The sequence below is a fragment of the Helicoverpa zea genome, chromosome 28 (assembly GCF_022581195.2).
Source record: "Helicoverpa zea isolate HzStark_Cry1AcR chromosome 28, ilHelZeax1.1, whole genome shotgun sequence".
Classification (NCBI taxonomy): domain Eukaryota; kingdom Metazoa; phylum Arthropoda; class Insecta; order Lepidoptera; family Noctuidae; genus Helicoverpa; species Helicoverpa zea.
Window position 1 is genome coordinate 6,859,540 of NC_061479.1, and position 22,458 is coordinate 6,881,997.

Consider the following 22,458-nt stretch of genomic DNA (forward strand, 5'->3'; position numbering starts at 1 on the left):
TCTAGTTTTCAGTATTTGTTGTTATAGCGGCAACAGAAATACATCATCTGTGAGAATTTCAACTCTCTATCACGGGACAAGAGATACAGCCGGTGGCAGACGGACGGACGGACAGAGGAGCGAAAACAATAGGGTCCCGTTTTACCCTTTGGGTACGGAACCCTAAAAAGGCTAGACTTATGCTACAAGCATCAATAAAACCGGTTAGTTCTTACCTAGCAATTAACTGTACAAGTTAAACTGAGTAGTTAATTATAACCGTGACCCACACGTATCAGTAACTTCGGTCTCGCATTCGTTGTTAGATAACTGAGTTTTATGACTTTACTATAGTTATCGGCACGAATCTTGAGCTCTGACCTTCACCTGCGCCTTTTGTGGTATGAAGTGAGGCGCGGGGGCGGGCTAAAGCGGTGATTGGCCCGCAGTGCATCGCGTCATAGCCGTCACTCAGGATTGGTTCTTTGCTAATAAATCACTTCTGCGCAGATGTAGGTCAGAGCTCAAGATTCGTGCCGATAACGTTATTTCAATCGGTTTTGCTTGTGTCTCAAGAGAACAATTTCGCACACCCTTATAAATAAATATTGATGACGTCCTCCTAGCCGATTATCGGCTACGGCGGCTTTACTCATGCGAGGAGATTAGCCAGCTGCGCAGGACATATTATAGTGCACGCACATTTGCTTGGACACAGGTGCACTCACTATTTCTTCACGCTCATAGCGCGATGCGACGACAATCCGATACCACCAGAGAGATCACAAGCAGGATCGACATTAACGTGCTCTCCGATGCACGGGTGAATCAATATTATTTATTTAAATTGTAATAGAGCTGTGTTGCTGAGGAGTTTGTTGCGCCACTTCTTCCCAGCAAAAACACATAGGAAGTGGTGAAGGGTGGGCGTTTTGGGGGCTGTCTTCGATGTTCGAAAAGTGCTAAAGCGTCATACTAACATCCACTCCCTTCAAATTCATGTCCTTTTTTGGTACCTTATATGTAAATAACTATTGCAATTCAAATAAAATTAAGTATGATAATTAAATGCAGTATTTTCTATTACATATGTTTTCTTTCAAAACGGAGACTATGTCATAGTCCTATATTGAATAGCTTACTTATATTAGTGTATTCATATACTCACTCACACACACATACACAATAATTTATGCTTGTGTGCGAGGTGTCAATGTATAACTGATAAAGTTAATAATATACTAAATGACATTTTAATATTACAATTATGTTTTATTGATTAAAATCTTGCACCAATTCGTCATTTGATAAAGAAATATTTGACTTCATTTCCTGGTTCCATGTCATGACAATTTCCTCTGTGTTACGGAAGACGTGTTAATTTGGTGGGTTCTGGCTACCATTTTAACAACTTTGGCAGTTGTTACGGGAAGTCAGGAGCCAAAGTCTGACAACCAGTCTATCTGTATCGGGTTGCCCAGGTAACTGGGTTGAGGAGGTCAGATAGGCAGTCGCTTCATGTGGTACAATGGTCACTCTTTATTAGACTAGTGGTTTGACAAATACCTATAGTTAAATAAATCAGCATGAATCATATTTGACATAGCAATGAACAATTATAATACTTATTAAAATTGCAAGACACCATATTTACAAAATACAGTCCAAGTATAGATAGCATGAAAAAAGATATTAAAAAGAAATTATATTTATATTTTCAAGATTATATCCATATGGTATTTTTTGCCAGCATAATATAATATATGGACCAGTCAATAAACTTAAAGACTAGCTTGTTTTGGCCATCAATATATTAAAATAAGTAAAATATGTACTATGTCCAAACAAAAATGCAACAATGAAATAAAGAAAAAGATGTAACATTTCAAAATCAAAATTCGCATCAAGGTATTAACATATACAGCCTTATTCTCTGACTCACCATCGCAAACGGTTGATCTGCAGCCTCGGACACCACGAATTACTAAGTTTCTGTATAAACTGCACCCCTAAAGGTGCATCTCTGCTGACGCCGCTCATTCTCCAGTGTTTCCTAGTAAATGTCCTCGCGAATCCGTCCTGCACGAACCTCATTCACGCCCCTTTACCACACGCATTGTTTTAATAACAGCTCTTTTGTTTACATCGACGAAGCAAAACGTAAACTTTAAACGCGATTCTTATGCTGATTTACGTAATTTTAAAATAATATACGCGTGAATTCTTTCGACTTTATTAATTCGAATTAATTAGTTTTTGCGTTAATTCAATATTATCGTTGTTAGATCAGTGATTTGCTTGATAAAAATAATTATTTTATGTCCATATGTACACGACACGTCCCCTATGAGAGCGTTCCACTACTGAAATTATGTATGATCTTTAGCCTTGACATATCTGACTCGTTCACAATAGTGAAGATAGACAAGGTTGGACGATGAAAAAATGCTGAAGGTGCTATTTCGCAATAGTTTGCACATCCTTGACATTGACAAGTCAGCTGGCCATCATTGTCAGTTTGACGTTACGTATTGTTATTCAATAAGTAAAAAAAAACATAGTAGTTTAATTTTAAACAAGTCGAGAAACTTTGCAGAAGAAATATGATTTTCATATTATTGAGTCTTATGCTCTGCAACAAATGCAAAAAAAATATAGAAAACAAAAGAAAACTTCTTTTGAATGTTATGCTGCTGCGAGTCATAACTAAACGAATTTTAGTTAGACTACCGCCCGCTAGATGGGTCTGTCGTATTATGGTAACAAAAAAACCGGCCAAGTGCGAGTCGGATTCGCACGCGAAAGGTTCCGTACCATTATTTAAAATCACGTTAGTTGTATAGGAGCCTCCCAAAATATTTATTTTATTCTAGTTTTCAGTATTTGTTGTTATAGCGGCAACAGAAATACATCATCTGTAAAAATTTAAACTCTCTAACCATCACGGTTCATGAGATACAGTCTAGTGACGGGCGGACAGAGGAGCGAAAACAATAGGGTCCCGTTTTACCCTTTGGGTACGGAACCCTAAAAAATGCCGGTTGTTTAAGTTGAAAAATGTTGAAATACTTATATCCGGTAATCTGTTTCGCGCATACAATATTCCTCCGGAGGGTATCAAATAATGAGTAGCAAATTACTTAATCTCTGTTGGTTTTTTCAGCCATTTCTCTTATGGTAAGTTGCACCATTTAACAATAACGATTACTGACACATTTTCAGCTGTCAAATCATCGATCTGACCAATGGGCGGGGATTTAGGGATGGCCGTTTATAGTTTAGTTATAGTTAAATTGTGCAACTCATCTTTAATTACTAAGAAACTGCGGTAATCAGTTAATTTAAAATAAATAATTGGCTCTATTATCAAACTCAATGTTCTCTTTCGAAATACAATAAAACATCAATAATTAGGATTTTAATTACATATTTTATGAAGCTGTGAACTCGTGTAAAATAAGTAGCTAACTATTAAATCATCGGTTTGTGAACAACATGGATTGATAGCACAACTTCAAAACTTGCAAATATTAGTTAAAATATTACCGATGGGTTCGTGTGTAAGTAATAATACTGAATTAAAAGGAAATATTTCACTATCTTATATACTTACCTACTTTTTATTTTATACCTAGACTTGTAGCTCGCCTTAGGATGTAATTTGAACATCTTCGGCAGTTGTTACCGGTAGTCAGAAGCTAGTAAGTTTGACAACCTGGGGCTCGATTCTCCTAAGTTAATAATGTCAAAATTGAATAGAAATCGAATCGCAATATGATCGCAATAAGCAGTTTTAACCATATCGGGCATTCTGCTACTAATATAAGACCAATCGTATTATAACGACATTCGATTGGTTTGCGATTGGTCTGCTATTTTGGTGATTTTGGTCTTACGGTAGTTTGCTCTACAATCATATTGCAATCGTAAATCAAATTGAATGACAGAAAAGGATAAAAACGTTTATTTCAAAGAAAAAATAGCGGAATGCCACATACGCTTCAATCGTAATCGAGTCGGGATTGGATCTCAGTCGAATGTGAATTGTATGTTTCTTAAATAAAATTTGGAGAATCGGGCCCCTGTCTTACCTTGGGGTATTGGGTTGCCCCGGTAACTGGCTGAGGAGGTCAGTCAAGCAGTCGCTCCTTATGGCACACTGGTACTCAGCTGCATGCCGTTAGACTGGAAGCCGACCAAAATAGGAAAAGACTAGGCAGATGATAATATGAAGGGTTTTTCTGGGTTCCACAGAAACTGCTACCGGTTTTACTGACGTGCGTGGTGGTGGCCATGAGCCTGAATCCCGGCGGCTGGCTGGATCGCGTTGTCCAGTATTACAAGACCAAGTTCTATAATGAACTTGAGAAATTAGCTCCTATTAATATACACGGTAAGACGAGGAAGGAAAGGTCTTATGGTCTACTAGTGGCTGAGGATTTTTGTCTGATTTTTGTCCTATTGAAGAGTGACGTGGCCTATAAACAGTTTGAGAAATATGAACAGCCCGTTATTTCATTAAAAGTAAAAGCCAAAGTAATGTCATAAAGTAAAAGTAACGGACAAATTCGTTTTTTCACGATTTTATCTATTAGTTTTGCTGTTACTTTAGCCTTGATAAAACGAATTTGACCGTTACTTTTACTTTATGACATTACTTTGGTTTTTACTTTGGCTTTTACTTTTGATGAAGAAACTGGGTGTTCTCTTTAGCATTATTTTGCAACAAGCATTTGATAGTGATTTCCCCACGTATTAAGGGACTCAATGCCGAAATTGGCTTGTCTCAAACAATTTTTTGGCCTAATCTATACAGTTTTTGACGGCGAAAAAAAATATATTAATCTTGAAGATATTTCTGAGCACCCTGTAAATTTCAAAACACGTTTTCGAAAAGTTTTCTCTATACAAAAAAATAGTAAACCCACCTCTAAACTGATCTTCTGACAAAAATATCTGCATTACTTATCAACGTACATTGTTAAAAATTTTAACATTAACGAGTCCATATGTAAACACAGAACTTGGTTAATTTTGATTTTTGATTACTCATCTAATTTTAAAGCTATTAACTTATATGTAGGTATACGGTATAGAATCCGATTAGACTGGAAGCCGACCCCAACAAAGTTGGGAAAAAGGCTCGGAAGATGATGAACTTATATATAGGTAGGTATGTTACGAACGTCGCGTCAACAGGCTTTTCTCTCTTTCCCTCTCGTACGTATTTACGTACGCAAGAGAAAGAGAGTGTTTTGGGAGCATTTAGCCAGGGGTGCGGGTGAAACCGCTGGCAGAAGCTAGTTAATGATATTTCTGGTACTTGCTCACCAGCCGCGATCCACGAGAAGCCTCCAGGATATGTGGACTCCCAGGAATGGGACTACGAGTCTGTCATACGCTTGCTGACTCTCATACGTACCAGCGAGAACGCGAAGCCGGTCAGGACGGTGCTGCGGCGCATGCTGCAGCCTACCAGACGCATCATGATGTCCATGAAGGAAAGCATGCATAGGTTCCCTAGCCTCATGGTAAGTACGAGAGATACTGCCTCGTTGGTTTTCTTAAACTTTCACAAAGCAGCCCGTAGTCTGAAAGTTGGTGATTGATTCACCCGTGCATCGGAGAGCACGTAAATGTCGGTCCTGCGCCTGATCTCTTTCCGGTCGTGTCGGATTGCCGTCCCATCGGGTTATGAGAGTGAAGGAATAGGGAGTGCACCTGTGTCTGCGCAAATGCTCGTGCACTATAATATGTCCTGCACAGCTGGGGCCCGATTCTCCTAATTTTACTTAAGCGCCATTCGATTGACCTTCGACTCGATTCGACTGAGATCCAATCCCGACTCGATTACGATTGAAGCGTATGTGGCATTCCGCTATTTTTTCTTTGAAATAAACGTTTTTATCCTTTTCTGTCATTCAATAATGAATCATTTTGTCTGCAAATGATTTACGATTGCAAAATGATTGTACAGCAAACTACCGTATAGACCAAAATCATCAAAATAGCAGACCAATCGCACACCAATCAAATGTCAATCGAATACGATTGGTCTTTTATTATTAGCAGGGCCCCGATTCTCCTAATTTTACTTAAGCGTCATACGATTCACGTTCGACTCGATTCGACTGATATCCGATCCCGACTCGATTACGATTGAAGCGTATGTGGCATTCCGCTATTTTTTCTTTGAAATAAACGTTTTTATCCTTTTCTGTCATTCAATAATGAATCATTTTGTCTGCAAATGATTTACGATTGCAAAATGATTGTACAGCAAACTTCCGTATAGACCAAAGTTAAAAAAAAGCAGACCAATCGCACACCAATCAAATGTCAATCGAATACGATTGGTCTTTTATTAGTAGCAGAATGCCCGATATGGTTAAAACTGCTATTGCGATCATATTGCGATTCAATTTTTACTCGATTTTGACATTATTAACTTAGGAGAATCGGGCCCCTGAATGCCCGATATGGTTAAAACTGCTATTACGATCATATTGCGATTCGATTTCTATTCGATTTTGACATTATTAACTTAGGAGAATCGGGGCCCTGGCCGATCTCCTTACATGAGAACAGCCGTCGTAGCGGATAATCGGCTAGGAGGACATCATCATCATTCTTTCACGCAAAAACGGCTGGACCGATTTGGTTGAAATTTGGTATGTAGATACTTAGATAGGTAATACCCTGGATTAACACATAGGCAACTTTTTATCAAAACACCACGCGGGCGAAGCCGCTGGCGGAAGCTAGTTATATATAAATAATTGTTGAAAGGTTTGTAACCTACGGACAGACTTGTGTTGCTTTGGAGTTTGTTGCGCCACTTCTTCTTCCCAGCAAAAACAGTCTTTTGATATATTTTGACATTCAAAAAGCCCTGTTATTCAGCCAAGTTTGGATAAATTATTTTTTAAACAAAAAATTAAGACCGACCAAGTGCGAGTCGGACTCGCGCACGAAGGCTTCCGTAGGTATTTATAAAAGGGACAAAAAAATCACGTTTGTTGTATGGGAGCCCCCAAAATATTTATTTAATTCTAGTTTTCAATATTTGTTGTTATAGCGGCAACAAAAATACATCTATCTATGACGGTACCTACATGAGATACAGCCTGGTGACAGACGGACGGACGGACAGAGGAGCGAAAACAATAGGGTCCCGTTTTACCCTTTGGGTACGGAACCCTAAAAAGATTAAAGAAGCTGTTGATTAAAACTAATTTCCTTTATTACATCTGTATAGATCTAATTAAAAAAAATATAGTAATGTATATTAATTAGTGCCATGTGTGTCGTGGTGTTAGTGGTCGTGGTGGCCTAGTGGGTAAAGAACCAACCTCTCGAGTATTTGGGTGTGGGTTCGATTCCAGGTTAGGCAAGTACCAATGCAGCTTTTCTAAATTTGAATGTACTTTCTAAGTATATCTTGGACACCAATGGCTTGAGGAAACCTGGACTAGGTATAGTCTGAAATCAGCAACCCGCATTGAGCAAGCGTGATGATTAACGCTCAATCCTTCTCCGTGTGAGAGGAGGCCGCAACCCAGCAGTGGGACGATACAAAGGCTGTAACAGAACAGAACAGATAGTGCCATGAAGATTCTAAATTATAAAAAACGAAAAATGACTTCTGTGGTTAAACCACTGAATGTTTTAGGTTATTTTTTTTACAATACGCCATAGAATATCAAAGTACTCATATGCGATAGGATTTAATGTGATTGTGCACGACACACCCTGTATACGACCATCACAATTCACAGAAAGACACCAACAATTTCTACTACGACGTGGAGTACACTGACGACGAAGAGGAAATTCCTTCTCCTCCCCTCCACGAGGATCAGATGGTAATTGCCGTGTCCAACCCTGTGGAAGCAAGGCTACCTTCCGCCAAGATCAGCGTCCAACTGCTCAGGCAAGATATCTCTCTTTTCCTTACTGTTAAAGGTGGAAAGACGCTACAAATCTTGAGCTCTGACCTTCACCTGCGCAGAAGTAATTTATTGGGTCCCTTTTGGTGTACGAAGTGAGGCGCGGGGGCGGGCTAAAGCGGTGATTGGCCGCTTTGCTGCTGGCAACACTTGCAGCCAGTCGTCAAAATAATATGTGTTAGATTTAAAATATAAATTAAATATATTTCGGGCCTATATTGTAGTAAATGGCCTTAAATTCGATAGATATTGTAATTAGATGTGTGTATCAGTATTTGTGAGTGATTTCGTTGCAAGATTGTGCATGAAATCGACATATGAAAAACCGGCTGTCATCCTAACAACGGACGGATTTGAAAACATTGAAACCCGGGGAGTATTTCATATTTTTTCGTTATTATATAGTCCAGTCACATCCCTTACCTCTTTCCATACTCAATTAACTTATTACAGAAGTCCCTAGCGGCGAAAAAGTATTAAAATAGCCCGCCTTGTTGTAAAGTTTATAGGTAGTTAATTTCCAACAGCTGATCAAAACAACAGTAGCTGTAAGATACTTTTCACCGCTCAGAGAATAATGACTTAGCCTGTTATTTCACAGTTAGCTACTTAAATTAGCTGCGATTCAACCAACAAGGCCTTAAAAGTTAAAAGTTAATTTCTTTTTCAAAATTACAAAGGACAAATTATACCCTCAACTTTTATATATATTTTTTTATTTTCCATCTATCTTTTAAAATTCCTTTAGCTTCATAAACTTGTCATAAGTAGATACTGCATACAGAGTATGCATTTCCCTTAATTCTTTTAACTCAAACTCTGTATTTGTTCATTAACATCTAAATTGTTCTATTACTTTACACAATTAGTTTCCCCAAATTTACTAGTTACTTAGGTTCTTTACTTTCTCAACTTTCTCCTTCCTTCACTTAGCTGTCTCTTCTGACATTCCAGGGTGCCTTTGGGTTAGCATACCATCATGATGACCCGCAGTGCTGCACTCTTGGATGAAAAGTTGAGGGCTACGCTAAAGGAACTGGAATCCAGGAAAAACCTGTGCGATCAACTGTTGCAGGAGAGGGATGACAGTGAGGTAGAAGTAAAACGCATAGTAGACAAGAACACTGACCTCAAGAATCAATTGGCAGAATTACATATCCAACACATGGACATACTTGACCAACACAACCACCTCCGTCAACTTGTGTCAAATTACCAAGAGTGTCATGACACACATGAACTGGCATTGAGGCGGATCTCTGAACTGGAAATCGAGTTAAGCAGGGCCCACAACACCATTACACAGTTGGAAGCTGCCAAATCCAGTGAACAGTCTGCGAACACCTGCAGCCTGTACAATGAGTTATATAGTCGGTAGCTTGTCCGGACCCCCTTGTAATGAGCCAATTGTTACTATTGACCTTACCAATGACACTTTAGTTAAAAGTAGAACATTAAATTCTCATAATAAAATTAAAAAATATTTAAAATTAAATAGAATTATAGGAAAAATTAGGAAAACTTTAAAGAAGGAAAAAGTGTGTAAAACAAATAACATTCTTAGAAAGAAAAACATTAATTTGTTAAGTGACTTAAACAATTGTGAAGAAAAATTGGATGTTTGTAGGTATATCTATGAGAGAGACACTCAGCGCTTACAAGAGGATCTATGTCGTACAGAATCTTCTCTTAGGGATATTTGTAGCAAATATGAAGCATCGCAACATGTCCTGAGTGAGCGCATGCTGGAGGCCTGTGAGCTGGCTGACCTAGTGAGGCAAAATGCAGAGAGGCAGGAGTCTCTGACAAAATACCTCTCTTGTAATCATGCCAGCACTTCAAAATCTGAGCAACAATTAATCACCTCCATGGCACCGGTGTCTCAACCGGTTGACACTCTCCCATGTAATCCTCCAACATCTGAGTTGCAGTTAGTCACCAGCATGGCTCCAGTGTGTCAAGTAGTAGATTCCAGCGACTCCATTGCAAATATTAATTTAAATAATAATACAAATATTAATTACATATTTTCAGATCATTTTGGTCAAGGTTTTGGTAGCATTTTTAATCAGTGTTCGCATCATAAGGTAATTAATCATTGTGTACCTGGTGCCAGTTTTAGCCACTTAATTAGAAATATTAAATCATCACAGCTTAATCCCATTTCAACTGTTATATTGCTTTATGGGGATAGCCTGGCTGTTACAAAGAAAGACATATTAGAATGTGTTTCCTTGATGACACATTTAAATGAAACTAAAAAAATCAAATTCATACTGTGTGCTTTGCCTTATTCTGACAGTTTATCAATGGAACAAAATAGGCACATATTTGATTTAAATATGTTAATTTATAATAGGACATGTCGTCTTGATAATGCGATTTTATTTTTTGATATAAACCAATTTACAAGTAGATTTAAATTAACTGAATACTCAATGTATTTGCCACCTAGCTGTAGAAGACACATTGCTAATCTTTTAGCATATAATATACACATTGACACTGGTACTTATTACATACCTACGGATACTGTTAGTAGTACTACTAACATAATTATTGATTCGCCCAGTAGTTTAAACTATTAGGCGCGACAAAGGATGGACCGCATGTATTGAATGTTGTACATCAAAACATGCAGGGCCTGTCTGGCAAAGAATTAGAATTAAGTTTATTTATGGAAACCCACAATGTTCATGTTTTGTGTTTAACTGAACATTGGTTAAAAGAGCATGAGTTATTGTTTATTAATGATAACAATTACACAATACAAAGTGCGTTTGTAAGAAATAAGGCTATTCGAGGCGGCTCCTTGATTCTAGTTTCAAATAATTTAAAATGTAAACAACGCCTGGATATAGTTAAACTTTCTATCGAGCGCACTATAGAGTTGTCCTGTGTGGAACTTGAGCGTTATATTATAATCTGCGTTTACCGCCCCCCCCCAAGGAGATTTCAATATATTCGAATCGGTAATTGAAGATTCACTTAATAAATTAAAATCAAGTCACAAACGTAAAATTGTATGTGGTGATTTCAATGTTAATATCTTGGAGGCCTCGCCATTAACTACTAGAATTTTGAACTTATTTAAGTCTTTCAATTTAGTAAATTTATTTTATGAACCAACGAGAATAACGGCTTCTTCTTCTACTTGTCTCGATAATATATTTACCGATTCCGATGAATCAAATAATAATTTAGTCTTCAACGCCCTCACGTCTGACCACTGTGGCCAAAAAGTGAGTTTTCCCATGGTTATCCATACGAGTCCACTTAAAATTGAATGCAGGCCCCATTCAGCTAGTCGTTGTAACAGATTTAAATGTAATGTAGCTAAAAAAATTAATCCCAAAATTATTAACAACGAGGATCCTAATGCCATCTATGGATCACTTTTCAGTATTGTTCAGAATGAATTTGATTCTACATTTAAAACTAAAACTTTGGAAATTAAAAGTACCTCGGCTAACTTTAATCAATGGGCCACGACAGGTATTTATAAAAGTAGAGCGAGGCTGTATGAGCTATATGAAATAAAAACGTATCAATTTGATGATGCGTTTGTTAGTTATGTTAAGCAATATTCTAAATTATTAAAAAAGGTTTGTAATATGGCAAAATCTAAATTCATAAGCGACACTATTAAAAAGTCTAATAATAAAGTTAAAACTACATGGAAAATAATAAATAACGAAACTGGTAAATCGGTCAGTCATGAAAAGAAGTTTGAAATCCTAGTCGATAACAAACTTGTTAGTCATGCGGACGACGTAGCAAAAGCCTTTAACGAGTTCTTTGCCGATATACCCATAGCTACAACTCGCTCCTTAAATTCTTCTTCGACTGATGCTGAGAAGCTTTTGCGTAGTAGTGTACCCAAGTGTGACTTCTTATTCAAGTTTAAGCATGTAACGCCGCATGACGTCATCAATGTCTTCAAAACTCTTAAGTCAAAAAACACCGGTGATTACTGGGGTATTTCCACTAAACTTTTAAGTAATATCATTGACATTGTTGCTCCCTATCTAGCTGTTACATTCAATAAATGCGTTGATGCGGGTGTATTTCCCGACCTCATGAAACAAAGTAAAGTCGTTCCCTTGTTTAAATCAGGAACCAAGTCGGATATTGGTAACTTTAGACCAGTGATTCCCAAAGTGGTCCAGGTGGACCCCCAGGGGTCCACGGGAGACTTGCTGGGGGTCTACGTAGGCGTGAACAAAAAATGGGGGTCCATAAGATGTTAATGGGGGTCCACGAAAATTTATCTGCTTTTGATAGTAAAGAGCAAAAATGTAAGCATAGTTTTTATAAGGGCCTACCTACATTGTTTTAAGTACCTATCTAAGCAGATAATATTTTAATAAGGCAAGCGACTGTTACTTGTCCAAACTTGCGTATTCGATATTACGTACAATTTCGTGTACAGACTTGCAAAGCGCACAGTACGTGTACAGATTTAAAAGAAAACTTCATCAAATTCAAAGCAGACATTGCGTATTTGACAGATATGTTTAAAAAAATTAATGATATTAACTTGCAGTTACAAGGGGACAGCCTGAATTTAATAAAAACAATGGGGATAATTTCGGCTTTTCTTGGGAAATTGAAATTTATGAAGCAAAACATTAGTCGGCGCGAATTCTCTCAATTTCCAAACTTGTCGCAGGTAGAATGTATTGATGAGGATATCCATACCTACAGTCAACATTTAAGTGCCCTGCATGATGACTTCAAAACTAGGTTTGAAGATATACTGACGATGGATATACCACCATGGATCATAAATCCATTTGATGAAACGGAAGTGGCCAATGTTGACAAGAGGAGCTGCTCAAGCTAAGCACTAATGAGGAGCTGAAGGTGAAATTTAGAAAAGGCTACCCAACATTTTGGCTGCAAGCAGAAATACTCGAAAAATATCCTGGACTGTAGGAAATCGCAAGGAAATTTTTAATAGCTTTTCCCTCGTCATACCTTGTCGAAAGGAGTTTTAGTGCCGTTACAAACCTCTTAACAAAAAAAAAAGGAGCAAATTAAATATCACAGAGCGGGGGGATTTGCGGTTATTGCTCACAAAAATAAAGCCAAACATTGATCGTTTGCTGACACTCCATCAGATACATCCTTCCCATTAATTAAAATGGTGACCTGAACCTATATTACCTTAATATTTTTTTCTTGTAATTCTATTCTTTTAATAAATAAAGTGATATAAAATGTACCATTTTTCGTTTTTATTTTACATATCGGAATATAGGGACAGAACTCAGAAGTGACACAATTTTTATTTTTTGGCGACTTTAAGAATGTGGTAGAAATGTAGCAGCAGGGGGTCCACCGAAACCAGTAAAATTTTGAAAGTGGTCCACGAGTAAAATAAGTTTGGGAACTACTGCTTTAGACCAATTTCAATTCTACCTGCGTTTAGTAAAATATTTGAAAAGTTAATACTCAAGCAGTTGCTCAGTTATTTTAATGTAAATTGCCTCCTCCATAGCGAACAATATGGCTTTACTAGAGGTCGTTCGACTACTGATGCTGGTGTTGCTCTTTTAAAACATATTTTTAATGCATGGGAAAACTCTCAAAACGCAATTGGAGTCTTTTGCGACCTCTCCAAAGCATTTGATTGCGTTCAACATGACACACTTTTACGCAAGTTACGTTATTACGGCGTTCAAAACGGAGCTTTAAACGTCATAGAATCATATTTAAATCATAGATTGCAATGCGTAGACATCAACGGTGTCAAATCTTCAGGCCTACCAGTTCAATTAGGCGTGCCGCAGGGTTCTATTCTAGGTCCTTTCTTATTCTTAGTGTATATAAATGATTTACCATTCCATTTGAAAAATATATGTGATGTAGTATTATTTGCAGATGATACATCTCTCATTTTCAAAGTTGATAGGAATAGACAGCAATTTGATGACGTGAACAATGCACTCTCCTTAGTTACGCACTGGTTTACAGCAAATAATTTAGTTCTTAATGCTAAAAAAACCAAATGTGTTAAGTTCACCTTGCCTAATGTAAAACACTTAGGACCTAAGATTATCCTAAATAATGAAGTTCTTGAAACTGTGAAGTCAACAGTGTTTCTGGGAATAACAGTTGATGCAAAGCTACAGTGGGGCTCACATATATCTAGCCTCGCGGGTAGACTTAGTTCTGCTGCCTACGCCGTCAGAAAAGTAAGACAATTCACTGACGTAGACACAGCTCGACTAGTCTATTTTAGTTATTTTCATTGCGTTATGTCCTACGGTATTCTACTGTGGGGCAAAGCTGCAGATATAGAAAACATTTTCGTATTACAGAAACGAGCTGTTCGTGCAATATATAAGTTAGGTAGCAAGCATTCCTTAAGGGAACTTTTTAAAGAAATAGGTATCCTTACTGTGGCATCGCAATTCATCCTTGCTAACATATTATACATTAGGCAGAATATTCATCACTACACCAAGAAAAGTGATGTCCACAGTATCAACACTAGGAACAAGCATAAACTGTGCGTACCCATTCACAGGCTTCACAAGGTGCATGGAACATTTATGGGGCTTGGTATTCGATTTTATAATAAACTTCCTCAGTCGTTTTTAGAATTGCCTTTTGATAAATTTAAAGTGCAGATCAAATCTATCCTGTCGAAGAAAGCTTATTATACAGTTAATGACTACATAAACGATAAAAATAGTTGGTCCTCATGTTAAACACTGGACAGCTTCAAAAGTTATCATTATGAGTTGATGTGATTTATATTATTTTATACGTGACATTTTTTTATTTTATGTATACTGACTAATTACCATCATCGTTCTGTTTTTACGATGAGTTGTTCCTTAATTTTGTAAATGGTCTACTAGCGACTGCGAATCTATTAGTATTAACTGTTTTCTTGTAGTGTAGCTGCAAGTCGTCATGCTCCCTTTGACGGTATTGCTTGCGGTAGCGTCGGTGGTCGGGTTGCCTCCCTCCCTCAAAAATGTGCGAGGGGGGCGATGGCTGATCCTCGCGTTATGCTCGTGAACGGGTGCTGCTTGTGGTACCAGGTCGTCTTGCTGACTACATATTTGTACACCCGTAATATACCTAATGTATATGATTTTGGTTTGAACGGTAGTCCTAGTTCACCGTTTTCATTGTTTATGTTGTTATTTTATTTTTTCATAAAAACTCTTTGACATGTCGGTGGGTGCACCCTAAACTATATCTATCTTCACTGAATGGAGGCTTTATATTTTTTTTATATTTTTCACTCTTTTTTTAATAGATTTATTTTGTAACTGCTTGAGTAATAGGCATGGGTAAGGTGTGTACTAGCCAACATGATTAACTATTTGAATTGATTTTATATACAAATTTATGTACACAATGTTGTATAGTGATATTTAAATATTTGTATACGGTTCTTCAAACCATACAGACATAATTGTGTTGCTGGGGAGTTTGTTCCACCACTTCTTCTTCCCAGCAAAAACACATAGGAAGTGGTGAAGGGCGGGCGTTTTGGGGGCTGTCTTTTGTATTGACGTTCGAAAAGTGCTGATTTTCAGCCTACTTTGAATAAATGACTTTTGATTTTGATTTTGATTTTGGTAGTCAGAAGACAGTAAGTCTGACACCAGTCTAACCTAGGGGTATTTGGTTGCCCGGGTAACTGGCTTGAGGGAGTCAGATAGGCACTTGCTCCGTGTAAAGCACTGGTACTCAGCTACATCCGGTTAGACTGGAAGCCGACCCCAACATAGCTGGGAAAAAGGCTCGGAGGATGATGACTCTTTGGACCCGAAGAGTTGTTACTTGGGAACCTTGGGACTCAGTCTAACTAGATGCTGCCAGGCCTCTGTCACTCGAGTGTGGATCTTCTCAAATTTTCTCAATCTTCGAAAAGTAAAAATCATGTTAACTTTTCGAAGATTTCAGTATCTCATTCGGTCGTTTCGTCATCGTTACTCGGACAACAGTAGTCGGAAAGTTAGTATTTTAGGCAGTAGGTAGATTTAGTACCTATTTTGAGTAAGATCAATTCTTCTTTTTTTGTCAGAGCTTTTATTACTAGCCATGAAATAATATCAATATATTTTATAACCGTAAAAGTAGTTTTATTTTTATACTTGGTATTTTTAATCAATGTATAAATGACAGCCGATAACCTCAAAAGTGTCTTCGGAAACATGGAGGAACTCATTATGATGTACAAATTGATCCATTCTCGGCCTGCTTATGGTGACCATTAAAACCGCACGTGATCGATCTCCTCATAAAGGTTTTTGTTTTCAGAGACATATTGGTGGCCAGGGCCCAGGCAGCGAAGCAAATGCCACCTACAGCGCGATCTATCATGTGAGTGGAGAACGAAATGACTAGCCGAGATGGCATTAAGGCTGATTTACATTGAGTCAGTAACTGACGTCAGTGTAGGCGCCAAACTGACGCGTGCTATTTACACGAAGTCAGTGTAGTGTCAGTGTTTCGTCAGTAGTACTGTACTGACTTCAAATCAATTTACACGATGGCAGTGCCGGGTCAGCACTGACTTGTCAGTGGACTGACGTCAGTTACTGACTCAATGTAAATCAGCCATTACGGAAAATCTAAAAAAGTAGCGCGATAACATGCGGGTGTGCGGCGAACGTGGAACGTTCTATCTTCGTCCTTATACGCCTTCTTTGGAACCCACCCATTTTGTAATACCAAAAATCGTTGACAGCTGTCTCAAGTGGCAAGGGAGCCTCGATAGTTCACTCGTAAATACTCGTTTTGGTCATGTACGCTGAACGTATTCCATATCATACGCTTATTGCATACCATAATGTACGTTAGGAGGAAAATATAAAATGATAGTGACAATTATGGACCCTGATGGGCACAGCAATATAGTTTGAAGAGAGGGATTTGAGTTAGAAAAAAAACTCCGTCATTAGACTTGATAGGAGATTAAACCTTGCTGACAGCTGATCAGTTGTTACCCTTAACTCAAGCTAGTCAAATAGCTTATATGGCTAAACGATCGTCAGCGAATTTTTTAAACTAACAGCCCTTTCACACGGCATTCCAGTTTTGCGGGACCGGCATTTTACTGTATCCTGCAAAACTGAACCACGTGTGAACACAGCGTCCGTTTTTGCAAGATTCCCGCTATTTACTGGACGAACGTTTAGTGGATCCAGTTTCAAGTGACAAAACCGAATCGCACAAATCGACGGGAACAGCATTTTGCAGGATCCTGCATGCGGTTTGCTCGTGTGAACACTAGCATATTATATCTTTTGCGATCAAACGGGATCCTGCAAAAAACTGGACTGTCGTGTGAAAGGGCCTTTAGCAGCTTAACTAACTGAACCTCGGCTTATTGTTCACAGACCTTGGATACCGATGAACACGACATTCGCTATAATTGGTGAGATACTACCTTTCCTACTCTCATAATAAGCTATTACTGTCCTATGTGCTTGGTAACTGGGTTCGAGAGGCAGTCACTCCATGTGGCAAACTGGGGCCCGATTCTCCTAAGTTAATAATGTCAAAATCGAATAGAAATCGAATCGCAATATGATCGCAATAGCAGTTTTAACCATATCGGGCATTCTGCTACTATTAAAAGACCAATCGTATTCGATTGACATTTGATTGGTGTGCGATTGGTCTGCTATTTTGGTGATTTTGGTCTATACGGTAGTTTGCTGTACAATCATTTTGCAACCGTAAATCAATTGCAGACAAAATGATTCATTATTGAATGACAGAAAAGGATAAAAACGTTTATTTCAAAGAAAAAATAGCTGAATGCCACATACGCTTCAATCGTAATCGAGTCGGGATTGGATCTCAGTGGAATCGAGTCGAACGTGAATCGTATGACGCTTAAGTAAAATTAGGAGAATCGGGCCCCTGGAACTTAGCTGTGTAAGCTTTCAGACTTGAACCTGGCACCAATGCAGTTAGGTTAGCACACGGAGGAGAAAAGACTAGCGGAGATGCCCTAACGAAAAATCTCCTAACAAAGCAGCGCGCCAAAATTCGGGTGAGCGGGGGACGAGGAACGTTACTGTCTCCACCCGTGCTCCACCCTTATACGCCTTTTATGGGAAGCCACCCATTTTTTGTAAATCCATCTAGCGTGGAATAGGATGATTAAAATCTAACCCTAAACTAACATCGACCACTAGTGACATACTCAAAAGTAAAGTAAATACTCAAAATTAATAATTCTTTTAAAATAGTAATTCAATTAGAAAGTTTAAAGAAGCATTCATTTGAAATGAACGAAGAAAAAGAGAGAGATAAAAAAGTTAGAAAATTAATTGTTATATAAGTATTATTTTGTGCAGAGAACTTGCCCCACAACAATTTATTTACTCCTCCAGAAATGAAATAGGTATCTAGGAACCATTAAACGGAGACTCGATGAAAAATCATTTTTATTCACCACGGGTCTAAAATACCCCCATGGTGTAATTTAAGTATCAACTTATGGCATTGTGTTAGTTCGTCTACTAGCCACTATGGCATCACAAGCACAAAAATTCGTTCTATTTGTTCTAGAACCGTGCTGCGATGACTGTTGTTATTTTCGATGTTGCCACATTACGAAATTCACCAAGAAAAATGGGAATTAAAATTATAGGGACAGTGTTTATCAAATTAGAGTTTTCACAACTGTATCATAACGGCGCATCCACTAAATAAGTAGCAGACTTTATGTGAGTCGGATGTTGCTCTGAGTAAAGGTACATTCAAAAAGTATGTACGGCAAGAGAGATATACCTATGTAAAACTTTGCTGATCTATTCTAATATTATAAAGAGGAAAACTTTGTTTGTTTGTTTGGTTGTAATGGATAAACTCAAAAACTACTGGACCGATTTTAAATATTCTTTCACCATTAGAAAGCTATATTATCTGCAAGTAACATAGGCTATATTTTATCCCGGTGCGGGCAGTAGCTCCCACGGTACGCGGGTGAAACCGCGGGAAAACGGCTAGTGATGAATATAAGTAAATATACACAGTTAGAGTTATGATTAATTTTAAGATAATTGCAGCTTTTTTAAATAAGACCTTTTTTAAGAATGGGTGATTGCATTTTCGATGTCTGGTAGCACTTAATTTTGTAACGGGTCTCTCTGTCTTGATGAACACAATTTTACTTCAAATATACGTAAGTCGACTACTTACCGAAAGATGGTGTTTTTATAATATTCAATTTTCATGATAATATATCATATGTTTTGGTTTGTAAATAATTTATAAAAAAACTTGTAGGATGCAAGGAAAAATGAAGCTGCTTTTTAAGGCAAAAATTGGTACCAATAATATACATTGATACAAGATTGATACGAAAATAATACAAATTCACTTAGAGGTTCTAGAAATGCAGCTATTCGACGACAGATGTCTCTAGCAAAAAATATGTTTTAAAGCTAAAATATTACTTACACGTGAAATGTTATCCTATGGTATGTTTGAGTTTGGATCCTGAGCAATTTCTACAATTAATGATAGCGCATTTCATCGTTTTAATCGAGTAACAAATAAAATCTGTTGAAATTGTGGTAAAAATACAACCATGACAAGATGTCAGTTTGATGTAAAGGACGGTATATGGGCGGTGTCCAGCCACGCCTGCCGTGACGTAGTCGTGACGTATTTGACCTACCTGAAGGCGCGTGACCTACCTGCGTTAGGGCATCTCCGCTAGTCTTTTCTCCTTCGTGGGTTAGCACTTTGTACAAAAATAAAATAAGGACATAAAAGTCACATGGTTTTATATAGCGAGGTTTGTACTGAAACTGAAAGTACATAGTAAAGTCCTGGGGCCCGATTCTCCTAATATTGCTTAAGCGACATACGATTCGATTCGACTGAGATCCAATCACGACTTGATTACGATTGAAGCGAATGTGGCATTCCACTATTTTTTCTTGGAAATAAACGTTTTTATCCTTTTCTGTCATTCAATAATAAATCATTTTGTCTGCAAATGATTTACGATTGCAATATGATTCTAGAGTAAACTACCGTACCAAAATCACCAAAATGGCAGACCAATCAATCGAATGTCGTTGGAATACGATTGATCTTATATTAGTAGCAGAATGCCCGATATTGTTAAAACTGCTATTGCGATTCGATTTCGATTCAATTTTGACATTATTATCTTAGGAGAATCGGGCCCCTGCTTGTGATCTCTCTCCGGTGGAGTCTGATTGTCGTGGCATCGCGCTGAGAGTGAAGGAATAGAGAGTGCACCTGTGTCCAAGCAAAAGCTTGTGTACTATAATATATTCTGCGTAGCTGACTGATCTCCTCATAAGGGAACAGTCACTGTGGCCGAGATCGGCCTTGGATGCCATTATACCAATGCAATTGTTCTTCAAGGCCACGTGGGGGGTGGAGGGAATGATTCGGCGGCAGGAGGCGGCAACGAGACCGGAGGTGGCGGGGGAGGTGATGGAGGCAAAGAGGATGGGGCGTCAGGCAATGGCACCGGGGGCAATGACACCGGCACAGTAGCCGATGACTCAGGACAAGAGTCAACCAAGGCAGCGGGATCGTAAACGTTTGCCACACGACTGTCTTTCATTTACTTACCTGTATTCCTGCAAACAAAAAAGTTGTGGTGTCCTAATGGGTAAATTTTTTTTTTATATTTTTTTTATGTATCTCGTTCACCAACAATTGTTTATACAAGAAACAAGAACTTACGAGCTAGTACAGTAGAATAGCAGTAGTACAACAATTACTTATAGGCAAACTCAACATTTCAGTATAGACATGCACGTAATTACTAATTTACAAGTACAGTGAAATTAAATAAGTCAAACAGTATATATGTTATGGACCAAGTGATAAATTGAGCAGTATACATAATGCCCGGTCATTATGAAAAATGCCCAATATGAGAGTGCAATTTGATAATAATTATTCAAATAATCAAATTGACCGGGCACTATACATATTGCCCATGAACTTTTGGGCAAAGTAATACAAGCAACGTAATAACATATTTATATTCAATTTTTTATTGTTATTGCCATTTAATTTAAAATTAACTAAATATTAAACCACTTAAATAATCAGCCTCATGATTTGGATTAATTATGAAGGACTTCTGCCTTAAAAATCCACTAGTTTTTGCATTTAAAAGTTAAGGAAAGTCATATTTAAAGGGTGCTTATTAAACAGGCTCCTTTTTAATATAATTATTCGCCCCGAATAATGTATGTTGCCTTCTTAATTACTAAGTCAGCCACAATTAACGAGCATCTAAATAATACTATCTCAGCCACTCGTTATCTTCTAAGTAAACCACTCTAAATACAACTCCGCATGATGGTTATTTTTTAGCATCTAAATTTGTAGCATGCATTCTAACAGTAAACTTCTAAAATACTATTAAATGACATCATAAAATTTATTTATTTAGCTTCTAATTTTTTAACTCAGTACGTTTAAAATGTAAGCAAGCAACATGCAGCAAGCATGGCTTCTGTCACGGCTCCGGTGCTGCGGGGCTCCGGCGGTCCCATGCGAGCTTATCGTCGCAGATGGTTTTCACGCTCACCGCCGCAGCTTCGGCTTGCTGGCCGGCTCAGCCGGCCAGCCTCAGCCGCGTCGGCGAGCGTTAAAACTACCTGCGCCTCAGCTCGCAGGCCGCCTCGCCCCTCCACACTTACGCGGTTTTGAATTGCACTCTAGGGGTAGGACAGACAAGACTACGTGGAGTCGGTTTTGCAGCGATACGTTTTCGTCACATCATCCTCCGAGCCTTTTTCCCAAACTATGTTGGGGTCGGCTTCCAGTCTAACCGGATGTAGCTGAGTACCAGTGCTTTACAAGGAGCGACTGCCCTATCTGACCTCCTCAACCCAGTTACCCGGGCAACCGTTACGTGGGATACGTTTTCGTCACTAACTTCAATTTTTTGCTTTATTATCAAATTGCCCAACTGTCATGTAGCAATATAATAATGCCCGTGCAATGTGATAAATAATGAAGTTAAGATAGTTATTAATCACTTGGCCCGATAAAGCTAGACATTATTCATAAATAATAGAATTAATCACATGGTCCATAACATATATAAAAGTGATAATGTACATAATTACAAAAGGAAGAAAGCGATAAAAGTGATAAAAGTTAACTTTAAAACAACACTAATTGACAAATGAAATTGGTAAAGAACCAACCTCTCATGTACGTTTTCGTGAATTCGATTCCGGGTCGGGAGAGTAGCAATGCAACTTTTCTAAGTTTATATGTACTTTCTAAGTACGTCTTGGACACCAATGACTGTGTTTCTGAGAGCACGTGAAACTGTAGGTCCCGGCTGTCATTGAACATCCTTGGCAGTCGTTACGGGTAGTCAGAAGCTAGTAAGTCTGACACCAGTCTAACTAATACCCCTTTATTGGGTTGCCCGGATAACTGGGTTGAGGATTTTGTAACGGAACGTTGCATGATTGTGATGCTTCGGGACAACGCGCGCCGTGCAGCCCGGCGGGCTGCCTGGCGGGCT

The 22,458-nt window shown here is 38.2% G+C and overlaps 3 protein-coding genes across 3 annotated transcripts in view; 2 read left to right on the forward strand and 1 right to left on the reverse strand.

The window, feature by feature from the left end:
- Positions 1-2,647, reverse strand: part of LOC124643678 (glucose-6-phosphate exchanger SLC37A2) — a 33,306-nt gene extending 30,659 nt beyond the window's left edge. Inside the window, exon 1 of the mRNA XM_047182714.1 lies at positions 1,922-2,647. Within this exon, the coding sequence (XP_047038670.1) occupies positions 1,922-2,073 (152 nt within the window). The 5' untranslated portion in view covers positions 2,074-2,647. The remainder of the gene's footprint in view (positions 1-1,921) is intronic.
- Positions 2,648-3,527: 880 nt separating this feature from the next.
- Positions 3,528-20,509, forward strand: LOC124643655. The gene is made up of 7 exons (XM_047182672.1): positions 3,528-3,539; positions 4,234-4,372; positions 5,314-5,510; positions 7,758-7,912; positions 16,218-16,280; positions 17,300-17,337; positions 20,319-20,509. Exons 1-7 carry the CDS (start codon positions 3,528-3,530, stop codon positions 20,495-20,497), a joined length of 783 nt encoding a protein of 260 aa, XP_047038628.1. The 3' UTR covers positions 20,498-20,509.
- Positions 20,442-22,458, forward strand: part of LOC124643676 — a 44,136-nt gene continuing 42,119 nt past the window's right edge. Inside the window, exon 1 of the mRNA XM_047182711.1 lies at positions 20,442-20,571. The gene's annotated coding sequence lies outside the window, so the exon portion shown is untranslated. The remainder of the gene's footprint in view (positions 20,572-22,458) is intronic.